Source organism: Scleropages formosus, chromosome 11, assembly GCF_900964775.1.
Source record: "Scleropages formosus chromosome 11, fSclFor1.1, whole genome shotgun sequence".
NCBI lineage: Eukaryota > Metazoa > Chordata > Actinopteri > Osteoglossiformes > Osteoglossidae > Scleropages > Scleropages formosus.
Window position 1 is genome coordinate 795,914 of NC_041816.1, and position 21,119 is coordinate 817,032.

At 44.9% G+C, this 21,119-nt stretch overlaps 1 protein-coding gene across 1 annotated transcript in view; it reads left to right on the plus strand.

The window, feature by feature from the left end:
- Positions 1-433: 433 nt before the first annotated feature.
- Positions 434-21,119, plus strand: part of itga11a (integrin, alpha 11a) — a 40,147-nt gene continuing 19,461 nt past the window's right edge. The window contains exons 1-11 of the mRNA XM_018752523.2: positions 434-669; positions 7,689-7,800; positions 15,259-15,368; positions 15,916-16,007; positions 16,467-16,581; positions 16,810-16,937; positions 17,385-17,533; positions 17,799-17,943; positions 18,538-18,703; positions 18,874-18,941; positions 20,616-20,760. Of these exons, the coding sequence (XP_018608039.2) occupies positions 621-669; positions 7,689-7,800; positions 15,259-15,368; positions 15,916-16,007; positions 16,467-16,581; positions 16,810-16,937; positions 17,385-17,533; positions 17,799-17,943; positions 18,538-18,703; positions 18,874-18,941; positions 20,616-20,760 (1,279 nt within the window). The 5' untranslated portion in view covers positions 434-620. The remainder of the gene's footprint in view (positions 670-7,688; positions 7,801-15,258; positions 15,369-15,915; positions 16,008-16,466; positions 16,582-16,809; positions 16,938-17,384; positions 17,534-17,798; positions 17,944-18,537; positions 18,704-18,873; positions 18,942-20,615; positions 20,761-21,119) is intronic.

The window sequence follows — 21,119 nt, forward strand, 5'->3', positions numbered from 1 at the left end:
TGGGTGCCACATGCTAACTGTCAAAGACACAGTGACACATTAAGTGTGTTAAGCCTTTGACGTGCTCTGATGTCCTGTGGCGCGGAGCTCCAGCTCTTCTCGCAAATGCTGCTCATACTTCATAAATTCAAGCATAAAACAAAAAAGGGAAGCAATAAATTACACCCATGAGAAGAAAGTATGCTGTAAACACGCAACCGAGTGAAACGCGCTGCAAGAACACTGTACTATTGTTCAGCCATTAAAAGGTTAAAGGGTAGGTGTTCCACCACTGTATTCGCTTGCTGAGTTTGCCGGAGGAGTTTAAAGGGCTGGCTGAGCGGTGGTGTGTGCGTGTGTGTGTGTGTGTGTGTGTGTGTGTGTGAGTACATCTCTGACGGAGTGAGTGGGAGAGAGAGGAAGGAGGCTTTCCTGCTTTCTGTGTATATGTGTGTGTGTGTGTGTGTGTGTGTGTGTGTGTGTGTGTGTGTGCATGCACGCACACCTCCTTTCAGTTTCCCCTCCTACTTCCCAGCGATATAGTTAAACTTTCGAGTGGCAGTGGAGTCCATAAGAGCAGGATCTTTAAAGCGTGCACTGCAGGACTGTCTGCCTCGTTCCCCCCCCTCCCCCGTGGACTCATGGAGTACTACTGCACCCTGCTGCTGTGGACATGGGCCATGCTGCCAGGTGAGGTGGGTGGGCAGGGTGGTCACTAAAAGCACAGAAGTGTATGTGTGTGTGTGTGTGTGTGTGTGTGTGTGTGTGCGTGATAGAGAGACCACTGAGAAGATGACAGAGAGACCAGATGTTCAGCTCATTCAAATGGCAACCACTAGCTGAAAACAACGGTCCAAATTTTATTTGTCTCATGGAAAGCTTAAAACATAGTACCACTGCTATACCTGAACTCTGAGAATGTAACACAGGTTGAGTTCAGTTACATCTAAATGATGATGATGATGATTGCCACTGTACAGAGAGATGATGTGATGACACTTCATCAGTTTGCTCAGTAGTAACTTTTATTTGGTTCTGCATCAGAGTAGAGGACACAGAACGGTAATAAGATACTCACATGGACTCCGCAGGAGATTTGGCTGAACAGATCTATAATTTCTAAGGCAAGTAACAAATCAACTGCACCTGAAGTTTATTAACAGAGGTGTTAATGAGTTGAGGTCAGGATGGTGGAATTGGTATCATATGTAATGTTTCTCCTTCACTGTAACAATAAGGATAATGTCCCTGTTTTCATGCAATTTCAACTGAGGCGTACGGGCTGTGTGAAGAGCAATATACAGGGTAGCAAAAGCATTTATTCAAGGTGATTTGCACGGTCTACAGTTTTGCATCCTGTTTAGCTCAGTCATATTGGAAAAGGTCTGGCACTTGTACTCAGGTGTAATTATCTGGCCAAATCTCGGATTCCCCATCCAGCCTCTTGCCAGTCTCCGCCAAGATTGTTGCTTTCCTCACAACACAGGTCACCCAGTGTTAGGCTGAAGGGGTGGGGGCAGGGGGCATCGGGGTGTTTGCTCTTTACTGCTGGCAACCAACAGGCAGGAAATGCCTGACAAGTCTGTAGGAGACATTTATGCATCAGCCAACAAAGATACCGAAGCCAAATTTACCCTCCTCCCCTGCCGCCCAGATGGAAGCAAGCCAGTTATGTGGAAATTGTAATCACCTCTTGTGGCACATAAGATCAGATATGGGTCACAATGCAGCCTATATGTCTCTCTGCTCGGAAATTCGTTCAGGAGCGTCGTGATGTTCCTTTTTGGTTTCCATTTGAATGTTTTGCGTAGAGGAAGGTGTCAGAAGGCAAACATCTGGAAAGGGTAGAAGCAGAAATATATTAATGTTCCCTTTTTTTGCTGGAGTTTGTTGTCGAGAAGTTGTTTTATGTCGTGGAGGGAGTAGAGGTCAACGCTGTGTGTGCAGATGGATTTTATGATGGAAAACAGTGCTGCTTACTCAGCCAGAGAACAAATGTTGTGTTGATCTTCAATGAGTAAGGATCTTCTAATTTTCCCGAGTGCGAGAGACCTGTGGAGGGCTTGTCGGACATGGACACATTCTCATCCGCAGCCCAGCAGGGTGGTGAGATGTGATGGGATACGGTCCCAGTAGGGGGTACTCATGCTTTCTTTGTAATTGAAGCAGGTGGTGCTGTTACTCTATCTGCAGGTTATGAATTCAGACCAAGCTCTTCAGGATCATGAGTCATAAACCCCAACAGGACAGCATTTAGCACAGTGGTGAAGGACTTCCAACGAAAGAGTTGGTGATTCATATCCCAAGATGGACCTTTGGGTTTTTGCTCTTTCACTGGCCTGAAATGTTTTGCAATCCAGCTGCATACGTGGGCAAAGAGGAAAAGAGGCTGCAGTCTAAGCCACTTTGGAGAAGTGTTTGCTAAGAATCAAAGTAATAGCAACAATAATAGCAATAATGATCACCGTACCTGAAGTGTTTGCTGAAATTTAGTTTCGCTTGGACTGGGTGGGCTGAGCAGCTGTCTGGCACACACATGGGTAAAGTGTCATGTAGAGCGCTGCTCGGGTTGGAGGGTGCTTGCGTGCCACCAGTAACATCTGTTATGATATGTTTTTTCACCACAACTTTGAAGCCTTTTCCACAGAAAATGCAACATTCTTTTAAGGGTCAGAAATGTGTTGCTTGATTAATTATAACATTTTGATTTTCCTCCATGCATTGGTTATATTACTAATTACTAATTACTATAATATATATTATCATATTATATATGGGTCTAGATTAAAAGTCTGCTTTAGAAGGCCAAGTTTCAGCCATGCTTAGTGTTGGGTGCATCATACTGTAGGTGCTAGACCATCCTGTGGAATTTGCTAAATTAAAGTCTGTCTGCAGATACTTTTGCCAGCATGTGACAGCAGTGCTGATTTTGCATCATTAGTCACGGAGAGGTCTGCAAAGGCAGGGGGAACTGATTATGGCTGGGATGTGCTGGTGATTTACCAGGCCTTGCCAATGCTTCACGTGGACAGCATTCCCTGTGCGCCACCCCTTGTCTTTCTTCCGCCGACCCCGGCCACACAGGTCCGCTATTCCCCTGGATCAGCGGAAAGCGTGCGTTTCCGTGGCGAAGCTCCTGCAGCCTGACGCGTGGCCAAAAGCAGCAGAGGGCCGTCCTTGCCTGTCCTGGCCCCGCCATGCTCACAGCTGCAGGGCCCAGCTCTGTTTATCTAGGCAGGGGAAGCCTTACACTTGAACGCTAGCGAGACCCAACGAGCTTCGGTGGCTGTTGATATTACCCGGGGTGTTAAATCACTCCACCGCGTTAGAGCTTTAAACTGAAACGGGATCCTTTTTTGCTCTCCTTGTTCTCCGCTTTTCAAATTGAGCAAAGCTATTCTCTGATCATATCTGGCGTTACTTGCTTTGCCTCACAAGCCAGCTAGTCACATACATTAGTGTTGTTTCGATGGCGTTCGAGGAAATGCTAAAGACACATATGGGAAACATTTCAAAGTTGCTCACGAGGAATGAAAGCTATTCAGCAGCATCCCCCTCCTGCCTTTTATTTGTACTGATTAGCACGTTTCCTCATTTGTTCTAAACCGGCCCAACTTATATCGGCAATAAACTGTTTCCGTCGTCATTTTGTATTTTCGCATGATTTCTGCAGAAGAAGAGGGCAGAGCTGGAAAGGCTGGGCAACATGAAACCAACTTCACGTGCGAATGTTTTGCCCCAGACAAACGTTAGAATTGGACACACATGGCTGCAGAAATCAGTTCTAAACTACGGAAAGTATTTTCAGGACACAGCAAAACAGCTTTCATCAAGCTAGCCACCCTAAATAGCTTTCCTTCGCTCAGGAACAACGAGAACAACGTCAGGGCACGAACGGTCTTGTACGACGCGTTCGCATATATGATTTACTGTGAGAAATTGAATTTCTGGCCCAATGAATCATACTGTGTGCGGTCAAGGACGGCAGTAAATACTGAGAGGCGAGAGACACGTAACAAGTGACATGGAGAATGACTCAAAAATCCCATCCTCACGAACCAAACACAGATGCGCAGCCTTCGGTGATCGGGAGTCGGTAGCAGCGGGGAGCAAAACCAAAGGGTCCGTTTAAAAAGGACACGCCGACAAAGCAAAATAAGATGGGCCTCCCGTCTTCGCCTCTGGCTGGTCTCCTCCCCTACCGTCTCAGGGTCCACGTGCCCTGGCTACACTCGCCGCATCGCCGATGCCTCGCCCGCCCCGGCTGGCAGAGTACTTCTCGCTGTGCCACGTAGGTTAGAACTGTCCGCCGCAAAGTGAATCATGGAGCAGCAGAGCTGGAAACCATAATCCACTGTGAGGTGTCGTTTTATGAGTGGAATTAAAAGGAAACAAATGTTCTGTTGCTTAAGGTATTTAAGAGGTTATGGTGATATTGTAAGACTTATTGTTGAGCCAAAAATGCAAAATAATTGAATGCCGGTACTTGGAGACCAAAGCTGTCGGCTAATGAGCATCAGTAATTTATAATGTCATGCTCATTGCACCACTCAGCGCATTTGTTACTAAGGCGCTTACTAAAAGTTGGTTGACAGTGAAATCCTGGGAATTGCTGAAGAATTGCTGCCTTGGTTCTGGTAGATGGACAATAGTCTTCAGTTACCACCTGCTGATGTATAGCTGCATCCCATCAGGCAAGGGCAGCGTTTTACATCAGTGTGTACAACACGGTGACCGAGGGCACGTAGGGTACACAAGCGCTTGTCCGTATCTGTCTGCAAACACTTACTTTAATATGTGACAAATTACAGCTGACCCTTCTTTTTCTTTTTTTTAATTTTCCTCATCAAGTGAGACTATAAAGGATACGTATTTATATCTTTGGGTTATAGCCCATAATTATGCAGATGCAGGAATATGGGAAACACCTGTAAAGCTCATCAAGGCAGAAAGTCTGCTGTGCGTTTTGTTTCTAGCGAGTCGTGTTGTGATGCCGAGCGCCAAACGAAAGTCTGTGTCGAATGGAAGTGCTCGGAAGGCCCCGTCCTGCCACATGAGGTCTTCTGGCAATCTGCTGCGCTGCATGCTGCTCCGACAGAGAAGAACGCTTTCTGCGGAATTCGCTTTCCTTGCGTCCTTATGCCAATCCATGTGAGGCAAAACCACCTTGTATTTTCCATCGCGCGCTTTCCTGTCCAACCCTTGCATTTAGCAGAGCGGGGAAAGAGGTCCCCCGCAACCGTCCACTGACCGTTCTCCTCGGCCTCGGCGATGGGCCGGACGAGGGGCGAGGGGTACCGGGACCGGCCCCCGGCTGCTGAACGCTTCCAGCTCTGTACCAAAGAGACGGGGGGCCGTGTTTGTGCTCCCTTCTCGGTGGAATTCATCAGGCCAACTGGCTGAAAAGGCTTTGAATGTGAAACATATACTTTTGCTGTAATAATAAACCACTACTGACAGACTTGAATGGATCTGTATGTGATTAAGTCTGATTACTTCTAAAGCTGTCCCCCCCCTCCCCCTCTCTCTCTCTCTCTCCCTCTCTCTGTCTGTCCCTCGTCCAGTGCCTCATATAGACCAGAGGAACACTGGCCCTTTTCTCTGCACTATATTTAAAAGTGATTCAGTCTTCTAGTTGCTAAAACTTCCTTGGACGTGTGGAAACGATGATATTATGGCTTTTAGCCATTGTAGCTGTGTTTTTAGCAACGTCACAGCAGTAGTATCAATACGAAGCCAGGTTTCAGGGAGAAAAGGAGGGTGAAAGACAAGCAGGAAAAGGAGCTAATTAAAATCTGCTTGAGAGAGGTATATTTGTTCATGTTTTATCCTGCTAAATTGGCCTTGTCTTTGCTTTATTCCAAGTGGATTTGATGCACATGACAAATTATTGCATTATGTTTCGTCAGGGCAGTCTGGAAATGGCAGCATCCCTCTTTCTTGGACTGGCAATGGACCACTTTATTCGCAGGTGTCCCACACGTACATGTGCTCAAGGCTGCAACTTGTCACAGCTGTGAAGCCTAGGAGTCTAATTCCAAAGCACTTTGTGATCCATTGGCAGCTAGTTAAAAGAGCCTTTCCAGGCCAGTGACTTCAGCTGAAGTCTGTAGGCCAGGTCTACAGATGATGAGTGTCTGTGGGGAACTGGAAAAGGAGGAAGAAGAACAAAGAATAGAAATCCCCGTCTGTGATCGATTTTCATATTGTGTTTTCATGTTTTCTCAGTGGATGGCCGTGGGCATCACCGCGTCTCACGTTGCTGCTGCCACATGTGTAGTTTTTCCACACTTTGTCACAGCTCTCTGTGTCCACGCCAGATGAAATGTATCGACGTAATGGCGTTTTTTTGCACGCTTGTGATATAGCCGGTTTGTGTTTTTTCACCACCGTCAGCCAGCGATGCCTTCAGCGCCCTGAGATTTCTCCTTCAGGCTGAATCCACCAGCTCTCGCAACCGTCTCTGTTTAAGTCGGATGGAGAGTTTGTCTCGTCTTCTCGGTGCTGCTCCAGCGGTATTTTACTCAGTTACACTGGAATGACATCATTTTGGGAGGATATTATCAGACAGTCGATGTGAGAGAAATCCAGGTTTAAAAAATGAATGGAGCAGATGGAATCTGACAGTGCTTCTTTGAGCTCGTTCTGTGTATTGTTCACTCTGACACCGGTGGCCTCAGTGAGGATGTGCTGCAGCTACTCGCTTTCAGTCGTAGTTCTCATCCCGTGGTGAAATGATTGAATTGATTAAAATGACAGCACAGTAGCAGCAGCCGCTAAATTTCTGCCTCTTTGTTCCGTGAATTTGGGGGTGCGGTGGCGCAGTGGGTTGGACCACAGTCCTGCTCTCCAGTGGGTCTGGGGTTCAAGTCCCGCTTGGGGTGCCTTGTGATGGACTGGCGTGCCGTCCTGGGTGTGTCCCCTTCCCCCTCCGGCCTTACGCCCTGTGTTGCCGGGTAGGCTCCGGTTCCCCGTGACCCCGTATGGGACAAGCAGTTCTGAAAATGTGTGTGTGTGTGTGTGTGTGTGTGTGTGTGTGTGTGTGTGTGTGTGTGTGTTCCGTGAATATCTGCGCTTGCAATCAGACACCTAAAATCCTTGCGAGGTCAGTTCACATGTGCCGCTTTGCGTGTGTGTGTCCCCCTGCCTGGAGGAAACATGGTATACACCGCGGCGTGCCAGGGTCTGCGAAAGGGCAGATGTTCACGGGAAATGCCGATCTCCATCGCTGTCTGTCAGCACAGGTTGGAATGGTTTGTTACTGTAGGAACAGGAATCCACGGTGTTGCAGTCCTCAAATACCCAGGGGCAAATCTGACCCAGCGCTACAGCGCTGTCAGGACAAACATTTCTCCCGCGGGGCTTTGCCACACGCAGCCTCGGACACACCGGTCATTCACTCCGCGCTCACATATGGATTTCACATGGTGACTGGTGGTATCAGCCAGTGCTGCTCTCCAGTCAAGCTTCGTAGAGCACATGGAAGGTATCTTCTTAAATTTCATGTCCAACATTTTTATGAGCACACTCTTTTGGCCCAAACACCAACTTGAGATAGGAATAAAGCTTTGACGGCGTCGGGTCATTCTTATGTTTTCTTTGGTTCGGTAAGATTTTTGTTTTCCCAGGAACAGCTGTCGTGAGCTGCAAGCACTGCTCTGACTGAAAGTGCAGTTCATCTGTGTTTGAATCACTTTGTCTCTTCCCAGGACTCCGTGTCTGTTTCAACATCGACACCAGGAACCCCAGGATCATCAAGGGCTCCAGAACAGCTCAGTTTGGGTACACCGTGCAGCAGCATCAGGCAGGTGGACAGAAGTGGTGAGTGTTACCTGCATCCGCCCTCACGCGGTATTTGCTGCCCCTGTCATCCACACAATACCATGTGGTCATGTCATTTCTGTTTACTTATGGAAATTTTGCCATGCATCATCAAACTGTCAAGTCATATCACTATGTACCATAGATTTTCAGAGGTTTTCAGCTGGTCCCCCGTCAAGTGAAAGATTTTTCCCTTGTGCCTTTATACTGAGTGGCAGCAGGCTGAGAAGTGTTAGAGCCATCATACTGGGCTCAGGTTTGATAGCTAGATAGATAGATAGTCCAGTGCATCAAGATGGCAAATGTGAAGTTTAAAAGTGGCCTCTGTTATTTTTCACTTCCCGTCCATGTTATTTTCTGAGGGTGCGCCCTGTCTCTATGTCATTTGGAGGGGGATCTGACACAGGCATGCTCGGCATGTCTGCTGGCTAGGGCTGTCTGTCCTTCCCACTGGACTTCTGCCCAGCCCCACCCGCTCCACTTCTCTAGCTCCCATGACCTTTCTTTCGCCCTCCTTGCTCATTAGCTTGCTCAGATCAGCGAAACATAGCCCACACAGTGGAGTTTGTGAATCATTCGGCTGGATACCAACGGTCAGTGTCGGGGCCATCCAGTTATAATACTAATAAACTGAAATGAATTAATTCTGCACTTTAGTTTGTTTTCCCATGCATACCAGCTGAAATTAATTGTAACATCATTAAATAATCACTTTTGGTCATAATGACGCATGCAGCCGCTCATGTTTAATGCACATAGAATAAAACGGCATCATATACTGACTTTTGTTTGTACACCATAATAAGCACTCACATTAAGCTGCCAGGGGCTACTCGAGTGCAAGCAAGCAGAACAATGGTGCGAATGAAAGGAGTACTTGCTCAATGGAAATTGTCATTCATTCATTCATTCATTCATTCATTCATTCATTCTTAATCTGTAACCCTTTTTTTCTTAATGCAGGGTTACAGTGACACAGAGCCTATCCCTAATGCATAGGGCTTAAGGCAGGGTACATCCTGGAAGGGATGTCAGTCCATCGCAAAGCAATATTAAAGTGTCATGTTTGGGTAAAAAGGGAGTGCAAAATGGACATGGCGAGGAGAGAACTAAACAAGATGTTCTCTAATAGTTCTCTAATAAACTGACCGAATTTGATTAATTATTTCACTGAAACATCTAAGTGCTATGCTTAGAATTAAAGGCACAGGACATCAGGTGCATAAAGGACACCAGGAACAATGTTATAAAAAGACAGCTTTAGACAAACTGGGAAAAGGACAGAGGTTAATGCCTTTGTAACACAACTTTGTAACATCAGCATGAATCATACATGATCATACAATGTAACAGCAATAGAATTATGTGTAATACGTATGTATTGCATTACATCCTCCATGGTTCTGATACTAAATGTAGGCTTGTTTATGAATTAGTGTTTCTTAATGGATTTTCACTGTGGATCTTAGTGCTTTTTACAGTACATTTCAAAATAGTTCTTCTCTTTAGAGACACTTCACATCCAGTACTGAATGAATTAAAGGTTTCCATTTAATGCTAATTGTGCCAGATTCTCACGAGGAGAGCGACTCCTGGGGAAGAGCGGTGCGCTCAATGACTGGTGGAGCTGGACTGATTGTCTGGAGCTATGACTTGTGCTTTTTCCAAAGACTCCCGTAGTGGCAGGCTTTCTTCATTACTGTTGCCAGCCCCAAGGGCCTTATACCCCAGCTAGATTTTTTTCCAAAGAATTTTAAAATAAAATACCACTTCGTTTTGTGAAACAACACGCCTCTCACTTATTATAATTCAAACGGGGACATGTTTGCCAGCTTAGTTATGCAATTCTTTGTATACCTGCCTTTCTCTCTCTCTATCAGCAACAACTGCATAAACAGAATTTCCATGAGACTGAAGCAACAGACCCTTCTCGTGTCTTCAGAGGATCTGGAAGCAATTCCCTCGCTGGAGGAAATTCTGAGAGTTGTGTGTATGTGACTCTGGGTGAGTGTTAGGCTTAGGGGCTTTAGAAGGGCTGGTGAGGACACCAGGAACGCTGGGGAATCCCAGCTACGTTTTGAGCATCGGTCCATGGCAGGCATTGCTGTGTGGACTTCACCTTCCCACCACTCCACTGTTGTGCACATCACAAATATGGGGCATTCAGGACGGCTCACTGAAACCTGCGTGAAGGGATATGGGTCCAGTAGACTGTGGGATCAGGCTCTGTGTTCACACACATTGATCAAAAGTCCAGCTTGGGGCTGACTGGAAACAGAGTAAATGCAGTACACCTATGCTGTCTGAGTTACAGCACGGGTCTGTATGTCAGTGCATGTGTGTGCTTGTTTATAACCATCTAAGTGCGTATCTGTGTGACTGGCAACTCATCTTTTGAGGTACAGCAGCTCACGTCCTGTGAGCTTCAGCTTGTGTTTATCCGTGAAGGTAGCGTAAAGGAACAAAGGACTTTATGGCAGTTCTGGCTATAGAACATACATTGTTGACATACAAGGATGCACAAGTCACTAATCATCAGTCAAAACAGTTTGGTTTCTAGTTGTACCCAGGTAATTTACTGTCAGTTGTTTCCACATAAAGAGTCATTTCAAGTGATGAGAAGGCAGGGCACTGAGAGACCCTTGAAGATATGGTTTAAGGTTATGTAAAAGTAGGGTTTGAAAGATGGTCACGAGATGCTCTTTGTATAGGTACTGATGGAGGTAAATATTCTGTTAGGCAGTTCAGTAACTCAGTCACAGTTCTTCCAACGCCAGCTACACTTCAGCTGTTACTTCCTCTCAATCACATTTTCCATTTTAAAAAAAAAAAAAAAAAAAAAAGTTCAGATAAAGGCAAACCTACATCACGACTAACTCCAGGTTTTAATTAAGGTTCACCTTACACACTATATAATAACTTTATAAAGTTATAAACATGGAAAGATTAAATCACTATTTACATCTACTCATTTAGCTGATGCTTTTCTCCAAAGAACCTTACAATGTTAAGGTTACAATTACTTACCCAAATGGATAATTTTACTGGAACAATTTTGGGTAAGTACCTTGCTTAAGGGTACTACAGCTGGGGATCAAACCTGCAACCTTTGGATCCAAAGGCAGGGGCACTAACAGCTATGCTACCAGCTGCTTCTTTATGGGAGGTGCAGACACCTCCCCCACTGTTTTTTCTCATCAGTAAGCCTATTGGGTTATGACTTTCCAAGACACGGGGGGCAGTCTAATGCTGAAATGCCATAGAGCGGAGTGTGGACAGGAGATTTCATCTGGTTGTAGCTTACAAAGTCCAGGATCTCAGGCCCTGAGGGGAGCATATGCCCTCCATCCTTTGGATCTTTGTGACCCAGTAGAGGAAGTAATGACAACTGTGCTCCACAACAATTTTTTCAGTTCACACACACACACACACACACACACACACACACACTCACACACTTTCTGAACCACTTGTCCCATACAGGGTCATGGGGAGCCAGAGCCTAACCTGGCAACACAGGGCATAAGGCTGGAGGGGGAGGGGACACACCCAGGAGAGCACCCCAAGCGGGACTCAAACCCCAGACTCACCGGAGAGCAGGACCCGGTCCAACCCACTGCGCCACTGCGCCACCACAACCCCCGATGTATACATGCATACTCTGTGGGAAAGAGCCAAAGGGTATAGTTGGAGTACTTTTAGTACTTCAACATTATATTCTGTGGAAAATAAAAAGAGCCAAACAGTTATCAGAAGCATATTCCATAGAGGGCCCCCTTGTATAGATTGATATCGATATGCAACCTGATAATGGAAGAAATAGCAGGAGGGCATGTGAAGTTTTACATCCCTTTCATATGTAAAAAGATAATTTTAAGACATTTACAGGTTCCATAGGGCTGGGCTTTGCTGTAGCTTGCATTTGAGCTTCCCACATGTTCGCTGCGATGGGAAACGAGACTGATTTCATGAAATTGTGGGACACTTGGGAAGCTGCTCTGCCACACGTCTGCCTCCCCTCCCTGTGGACTGATTTCGCCCTGGATCTCACACCCCTAAACATTGATAGCTGAATAATTACAGTGCCTTTATGATTTTGGAAAGATTCTGTAGCAGTGTTACACCAGCAAAGACGGTGCAATGTTTTTGACATAAATATAAGACTTTTCTGAAGTCAACTGAGTGACAGACATGCAAGTCTGCTGTGTAATGTATTGATGTGATTTTGTAAACTAACAAGCATTGCATAGCTGCTGTTTTTATCAAGGAATTAGGTTACTTTTATCAATTTGGGTTCTTTTTACTTAAACAGTACATATCACGCATCTAATAGTGTTATTTCTATTTGCTCATTGCTTCACAGATGCTTAAATCAATTTATGCAACTTGGAATTTTAACAAATAATTCAAGTTATATACTGTAGCAATACTGGAAATGGGGCTGAATGGGCAAAACTTCAGGTTATAAGCACATGTCCTCAAGCTTTTAAACTCCCCTAATAAGAGCTTTCAAAATCTAAAAGACTTGAATGCAAGACTGAGTGCAATAACTCTGAGGATTTTTATTCCATTATTTAATTAAAACCTTGTTTACTTGCAGTTGTTTGTTTCTCTGTCCTAACCACTACATCAAATTAATTGGTAATTAAACAAATTAATGTGATTTTAGAAGTAATGCAAAGGACTTAGGGTTAGGGCTAGAGTTAGGGGTTAGCGAACCCTAACTGCAACCACAACCACAATCCCAACCCTAATCCTAACCCTCATTCACCTTAAGAAATGTCAAACAACTGGACATTGAATGGTGAGGAAGCAGACAATAGTTGGTGGGACATCTTTATAACTTATGAGTCTCAGTGATGTAAACAGAAGACAGTTTAGTTCTCTTTCCTAGCTGACTAGTAGAGAGCCTCATAAGCTCTGTTTACCACTGCACTGCATTTTCAGTGTTCTGTTCTTTGAAAAATGGCCACTCCTTAACCCCAAGACGTTGTTTAGAGCATTTTTTGGAATAACAGCTTCCTGTCTTGGGAGGTGAAATGCAGGGCTTTTGAGGGCTTAAAGGGACAGTCTTAATCAGAGCACTACTAAAGAGGGTAACTGTAGTAGAAAGTGTTCTTTAAAATGTCTCAGCAGACCTTGACCGCTACTTTGTGGGTTTTCACCGAGAGCATTTCCCTGTAGGATGGGTGTGAGCTGACGCACACTGCTGCCCAGGACAGACACATTACTGCAGGACATGGAGAGAGCCAGCGGGAGGTCCTTCCTAGAGGGGACACACTGTCTCCCATCCTCTGAACTGGTGCTGTGTTCTTTCTGCCTGCTTTTGATCCCTTACCTCTGCGTGGACATTAATTCTGCAGTGTTTGACATACCAGGAGGGGCCTGTAATACAGCAACAGGTCCTCAAGTTCGGGCGCTGCTTCTCCGGAATGGAGTTCAGCTGCATACAAAGAAGATGAAACACTTAGTAAAATAACCACTGGAACATGGACAAATTGGGCAGGAGTACCAAAGCTGAGACACCACCTTTGACTTAAGCTCCTTTCCACTGCAGAAGAGCTGCGGTAAAACAAAGCAAATGTGTCACCGTGTGCAGTGCATCTGTGAGTCTGTACAGCATAAACAACGAAATGACTCTGCGGCCGCAGCTGGTCTGGTGTCGCCGATCGAGAGCTCGTTCGATGCCAGATGGCACTTCAGCGTTTAGACTGGAAATGCATTTTCGCTTTGGCATTGCTTTGCCACAGCCCCGATTCCAGGATTTACCATTCGTATGGAAGAATTCTCCCCGGTTCTGCCACCCATTCCAAAAATGAGATTCAGTGGTAAGGGCTGGACTTCAATGGGTGCAGTGCCGATTATTTTAGCAGCTCTTTTTTTACATTGACTGACCTCTGCTGAACGCGAACAATGACTCCCATTCTTCCATCTGTGTCCTCAGATGATCTCCCAGCAGAGCAACACTGGTCCAGAAACAGTAATATTAACAGAGATTAAAATACAAGTTCCACAGGGATGATTGTTCTGAAAAGCTTTTCAGGAGGGATAGACCCACCGCAGCTTTTTCCGTTTAACAAGAAAATAGTTCCACGATTCAGTGGAATTTGAAAAAAAAGTTTCCTGCGCCCTAAAACTCTTTGCAAATGGAGCTAGCAGGTTTATTGCGTTGTGATCACACTACAAGAGCCATCATGCTGATTCAAAAGTAGGCACATTCGGTACAACACTTGGCTTCTAATTCAGATCTGAATCGTGCTAATTCCTCTGAAAATCCAGCAGCATGTAATTAAATCTTAAGTGAAGCCACAGTTAATCAGGTACTGACTTTCATTTGTTATAACCACTTGGATTGAAAGAAATACCTTCAGATATTATTTATATTAATATATGTTGATCCTATGTCAGAAATACTACAGGAATATGGTACACATCTGAGCTGCTTTTAAAAAAAATGTCATTTGAAACTTTGAAGAAAAGCGTCTTGTTAACGGATAATTGATGGGATTAACTGATGGAGAAGTGCCTTGTTTTTATTCATAATGCTTAATTATACTGTTGCTTTGGACTGCTGATGCAGGGCAGTGGAGCTGTTGTGGAAAAATGTCCGATTAGCTCACCTTTCACAGGGAATTAGTAAGTTTTCACTGACGGCATCCTGCTGGGAGGCAGGAACTTACTGGTACACTTCTCTCCAGCACAGCCATGCAGTCCAGCAGCAGACATGGGGATAAAGCAGAGTGATTCTCTCCAGCTGAAATTCATCCCCTTGCATCCACAATACCCAGCCCAGTTTCTCTTCTCGGGGTGGTGGTGTTGAACCTTTGCTATCACTTTAGATCGTCTGGCTCTTTATCAACACTGAACAAGAAGCAGACGGTCCTATGATTATAATCCCGCTCTGAAGATTTTCACTTTACGAACTCACACACGTGTTTGTCGCAGTCAAAGCCATTTCAGCATGCTAATAAAAAGGATCTTTAAATCAAGATAAAAACAAACATTTAGAGCAGGCATACAGCCTCTGACAACCTTAATGTGGTGAGTCTGGTTGGAGATTCCTTCCATCTGACCATTTATCCGTTTAACCTGACAGTGAGGAGCTTTCGTATGAGCTCCAGGATTACAGTGTCTGCCCATTGCTGTCTCCATCTCAGGAACACAGCTTTCATATGGCTTTCTATTCCCCCTCAGCACGACTCGGACCCAGTACAGCACACGGCGCAAACGTGGTCTCCGAGAAAGATGGTCAGCAGCCTACTCTCCCCTGGCTTGTGCTGCTTAAATTACGGTCATTGAGTTAACCTGGGAAAGTAAATCTTGGCAGAGCCGTTCCTTTCGGGTTGTGTCTTCCTTTCACCGTATCATTCCTCCATTACTCAGCGCATTTTCTCTTATGACCTGTAAATTAAAGGGAAAATAAGAAATAACCCAGGGCTCCGGCAATTGTCCTTACAGGTTACTAGTTGGAGCTCCATTTGAAACCAACGGCCAATACCAGACAGGGGACGTCTACAAATGCCCACTGAGCAAGAGGTCCAGAGGTGGCTGCTCCAAGCTCAATTTAGGTATTTGGACATGTTTTGCATTTCTTTGTATTTCTTCCAGTTTCTGAGGGCCTGGAAAGTTGAAAAAGGCCTTATGAATTATTGTACAATAAGAAAATGTATTGTTCTTATTATTTCTGCTTCCCTGGCTGACAGCTTCATGTGCAGTTAATATCATACTGTCTTTGTTTGACTACAACGCTAAATGAATATGTTGTTTTCAAATTTACCCTGGCCAAAGTATGTGAAACAATTTGTTGTTTACGTGCATTTCCATGGCTACGTCATCTCGTGTGTCATATGCAGTCGTTAAGATGACAGGGGACTGCACTCCGTGAAGATGGACACCACAGCGGGGCTGTAGTGGCTAACCTTGCACATTATTAGCATACTCCAGGAAAATCCCACCAGTGGGGTCCACTGTTCCAACCAAAGTTGGGTTTTGAAATGTGTCCAAGTAGCAGCATTGCACACTATCGGAATTTATTGCTCATGACAACTATTTCATGACAGGCTCACCATTTTTTTTCTTTGCTGGCTTTCCTGTCTGCTGTCCTCTTTCCTGAAGGAAGGATATCCTTGACTAATGTGTCAGAGCGCAAGGACAAGATGAGGCTAGGAATGACTCTGGCGTCCAACCCCAAGGACAACAGCTTTGTGGTGAGCACACAGTAAACGCTGCTCGCTCACTGTGGGTAAACACTGTGGGACAACACTGTGGGACACTGCTCTAGAAACGGCATTGCGATAATTATCTTCAGCTGTTTCGGTGACGACATCGTGCCGCTCGTGTGTTTCAGGTCAGTGGGCAGTGTGTTACACACAACCAAAAGAGCTTCATATAGTCACGGTTTCAAACGATGCAATGCTCTGGAATAACTTTGTTGACCAGTGTTTCTAGACTTCAGCATGAAGATGGTTGCCAGTTTCACAGCACACGCGTGTATTTACAGTAGGTCAAGCAGCATAAAAAGAGCCGAATGGGGCACACGGGGAGTACATTTTGCCGGTGTTTGCCCAAAGCCTGATGAATGAGAATGGTGGTGATGCGTACGTGTGCTGCGATCGGTCCCTCGTGGCTGTGGTTGCACTGAGCTGGGGCTCTTTGCTGTGGTCCAGGCCTGCGGTCCCCTTTGGTCCCATGAGTGCGGCAGCTCCTATTACAGCACCGGCATCTGCTCCCGGGTCAACGCCAGCTTCAAGTTCTCCCGCACCATCGCCCCCGCGTTCCAGAGTAAATGCGGCACTCATCGGCACAGTCTCGTGCTCATTTTTTACCCTTTTCCATCGTGGGAATTTACATTTTTTATATATTTTAATTGTACAAACTGCCTATTAGTACTAGAATTTATTAATTAACTCAAAATCCAGTGATTAACCTGACAGGTTTACTTGGGTTTCACAAGTTTCTTGCCTGGTAATAATGAGCTTGTTAGTCAGTTAATCCTAATTATTTTGACAGGGTGTGACAACTACATGGACATTGTGATTGTTTTGGATGGATCCAACTCTATCTACCCTTGGACAGATGTGCAGGAGTTTCTTATCAACATCCTACAGAAGTTCCACATTGGACCAGGACAAATACAGGTGTTCAAAACTGAAGAATCATATGAACGCATATATGAGTGTCTGTAAAGAGTTTGCCATCTATTACAGGGTGTATTATGCTTCTTAGAAGTTAATTCCATGTTTTTTCATGCTTTTGGACTGTGTACTTACAGTAGGTATTTTCTCTTCATTATCAAGGTCCCACCCTATGTATGATAACACGTGAATGGATGTTAACAAGTAACAGCTTGGCGTCTTCAGCGTGTTTGTAGTTTGAATGCCTTTAGATCACATTCTATTACAGTATCACTGCTGGACTGCATGTTATTAAATTATTCTCTTATATTATGATTAGTCAGTCCGAAATCTTAACTAGTATGCCACCTGCTGCATATTGCCTGACTGTGTGTGTCTCTCTTACTATATTTATGTACTTCTGCACATATCAGAGTCCTAGTGTTGCGAAGAGCCTTTGTCCCCGTTCAGGTCGGAGTGTTACAGTACGGTGAGAAGGTGGTTCATGAGTTCCACCTGAATGATTTCCGCTCCGTGGAGGAGGTGGTGAAAGCAGCCCGCAAAATTGATCAGCGAGGTGGGGAGGAAACGCGGACGGCGCTTGGCATCGAAATGGCACTGTACGTCAGCCCAGAGCTCAAGGCAACCGTTCAACCTTCAGTGCAAACGCAAACAATCACGTTTCTCTAGTCTGTAATTCTTGATCATCCCCCACTTTTCTGTAAAAATTTAAAAATAACCCCTGTGAAAATGTGTGGCCTTGACAGAAGCAGTGGCAGTGTTTGATGTGTTGGGGGAGATATTGTCAAGATTTTCTAACTTACAGTCTAATGATACCAAAATTGTGACTCAAACATTGTGTTGGGCCCTTTTGCTTTCTCACAGGTCGGAGGCTTTTAAGCAGGGGGGTCGACGTGGTGCCAAGAAGGTGATGATCGTTATTACAGATGGAGAGTCACACGACAGCAATGACTTGCAGCGGGTGATTGAGGAGAGCGAAGACGAAAATATCACCCGCTACGCCATCGCTGTGAGGACACCCCTCTTTCTCTTTCCTCACTGGAAGGCTGCTCTTTGTCTACGTACATAATTAGTGCATTTCATTTCAGCGCGGTACTCTCATCGCCACAGAATGCCAAGTACCGCAGTAAACTCATGGAAGATAAAATGAGCATATCATTAGCTAGCACATCCAGACCTTTACTACGCATCAACATACTTCAGCTATATGATTTAGAATGACATTTCCCTGCTGCAGACCATGCCGGTTTCTGTCTTGGGTTGCCAGGGGTTAACTGAGCACAGGTCAGCTGGAAATTCTGGCCAAGTTAAGCCAGGGCGTGGTTGCATGTGTGGGGACCCTTTGTTGTTGGTTTCTAGGGCTCATAATGACTAGTCTAAGCTCTGTGTGGATCGGGGCTTAGGCCTCTGGAATATGTGACTGCAGGGATATGGGTTCACCATTGAGCTGGAACCACTGAAATGCAGTAAACTCAGCCCAAAGTGTTCTATTTTAACTTGGGGGCAGCAGCCTTTAGAGTCATTATGCATGTTGGAGAAGTGCCAAGGGCAAGACTACCCAGTGGGTGTGTCTGAAAAACCGGAACTCTTCTGGCCATCCTAGGTCCTGGGCTACTACAACCGACGTGGGATCAACCCAGAGGCCTTCCTGAATGAGATCAAGTACATTGCCAGCGACCCCGATGACAAGCATTTCTTCAATGTGACAGATGAATCTGCATTGAAGGACATTGTTGATGCACTTGGGAACAGGATTTTCAGTTTAGAAGGTACTGGTCTTGAGAAGAGGACCAGGAGGTGTTGACTCTAATGTTATGACACAGAGAATTTCTTTGTACGACCCCATACACCATAAATATTGGATTTTAATTGGCGAGACACAGCTGCATCACCAGAACAACACATTTTATTGTTTATTTGTGCTTGCATACTTCTACAGGAACAAACCAGAATGAGACGTTTGGCCTCCAGATGTCCCAGGCAGGTTTCTCCTCTCACATTGTGGAGGTAAGTCCTACCATCCTCTCCGTTATCTTCCTTTTCAGGTTTTTGTCCCCCTACCTCCAATCCAAAAACTCCCTTCAGACTCCACAGCCGTTCCTGGACGCTGAGATCATTGTCCTTCGGGACTTCCTTCCTGTTGTTTTCCTTGAAAAGTTTGACAACTTAGGCTTTAAATTCCCATGTGTGCATTCCAAAAACAAAAGTAGAAAGATAGCGTAAACTGTTTGGAGCCATTTTGTTTTCAAGTAAGAGGAATAGCTGGCTAAATCAGTGATATTGTGCTTACTATTTACTACTTAGACCTGGTTGAGAGTTACCCGCTAGACTATTTCTGTCTTACTGATCGCCCCCGTTGATTTTGTGATTTTTCTCTTTCCGTTATAACTAACTTAATATCTTTGATTATACCAAGAATTTCTGAATCAGCAAGCGATAGCTCAGCAAAAGTAATTCTGAGTGTGCCTACAGGATCATGTTTTGGAAAGTAGAGCACAAATCTCTGGAAGGCGGATAAAAAGGTACAGATGGTTTTGTTGAATACAGGATTTTCCAAAGAAGGAGCATTACTTGAAGCGTAGACGCTGAATCTCAAATGTTTCTTTTTAACCTAACTTGCTATATGTTTTAGATTCCCTACAGCTTTCAGCAACATATGTTTTTTATTGAAATTAATCACCTCAGAAAAGAGAAATAACGTGAATATGAGTCATTAGGCTAGACATGTCAGCTCATTCGTATTCCACCAGTTGTATCAGTACTTTGTCTAATATGAATTCTTGATTGCAACTTCTCAAGACAGCGCAGCTAACCTCTATTAATTCACCAAATGTTGGGAATTTTGCCTGTTCTTTGATATGGTGAACCAGAACCGTTAAATAAAAAAAAATGTTTATGGTCCAGAAACAAATATTTGGCTGTGTTGTCTCAGAATGTACTATATTTACACATTAATATACAGTACAAGCAAATTTATTAATATGAATTTACATAGTGTGCTGTGAGAAGTCTAAATTGTGTGGGTCTTTGATAAACTAGGAACATGAAATGTCTCCTCACATACAGTCCCATAGCTGACAAACTTAAAACCATGCAGTTAATTTTTTCCAGAATGTCAATGTAAATGATTTTTCTCTGTGTGGTGTTTGTGTTCAGCCTGCGAAAGTACTCAATGTGCTGTATATTAGAAGATCATCATTGATAGGGCAGCTCTGCAACAGGACCACACTCTCTCTCCCCAAGTGTTATTGTGCAATTGTTGACCGCAGCATACACATTTGGCTGGCTTCCCTTTAAATTCCTGCACATACTGTAGTATACCTCCTGAAGGATATTTCACTGGCGGCTGCCGAGATGTGCAGTGTGACCATGGTTTTATTTAGTTAAACTGAACTTGTGCCAGTTTACCAAAGCTGTCCCTCTTTACCTCTTTAGCACTCTGTGTTCATTGTGTCTGTGTCATTTTGACATGTGTGTGTGTGGTGAAAGGACAAAAGCATCATTGTCTCCTGTAGGCCTCCTCAGTGAGCCTTGACCTCCTGGCCCCTCACAAATAAGACTGTCTCCATGAAGGCTTAATGCTTTATGTCTGGGTCATCTGTCACAGCCGCACGTGCGCGGGCCATGATGGACTGGTGCTGATCTCGGTCCAATCCGTGCGCTTGTGTGCTATCTCTCCAGGACGGGATCCTTGTGGGGGCGGTGGGGGCGTATGACTGGAACGGTGCGGTGCTGAAGGAGACTCGCATGGGGAGGGTGATTCCTCCAAAATCCTCCTATCAGAAAGAGTTTCCCGAGGAGCTGAAGAACCATGGCGCATACCTAGGTAAGGAACACACCGACATTGCCACCCGAACCCAGCAAAAAAGATTTTCCACACACAGTCCTGATTTTAGAAATATTGGAACGCAAATACGTAGCAAAAATCAGAAAATGCGTCCAGTAGTAAAACAGTGAACTTTTTCATTATTTCTTTTCTTTGTGACAGAAGTGCAAGTTTACAGCTGATAGCATTACTGCCTTTGGACCCAAAGGTTGCAGCTTTGATCCCCACCTCTAGCTGTATTACCCCTGAGCAAAGTACTTACCCTAAATTGCTTCCAGTAAAATTACCCAGCTGTAAAAATGGGTAAATAGCTGTAACCTTAATACTGTAAGATGCTTTGGAGAAAAGCGTCAGATAAA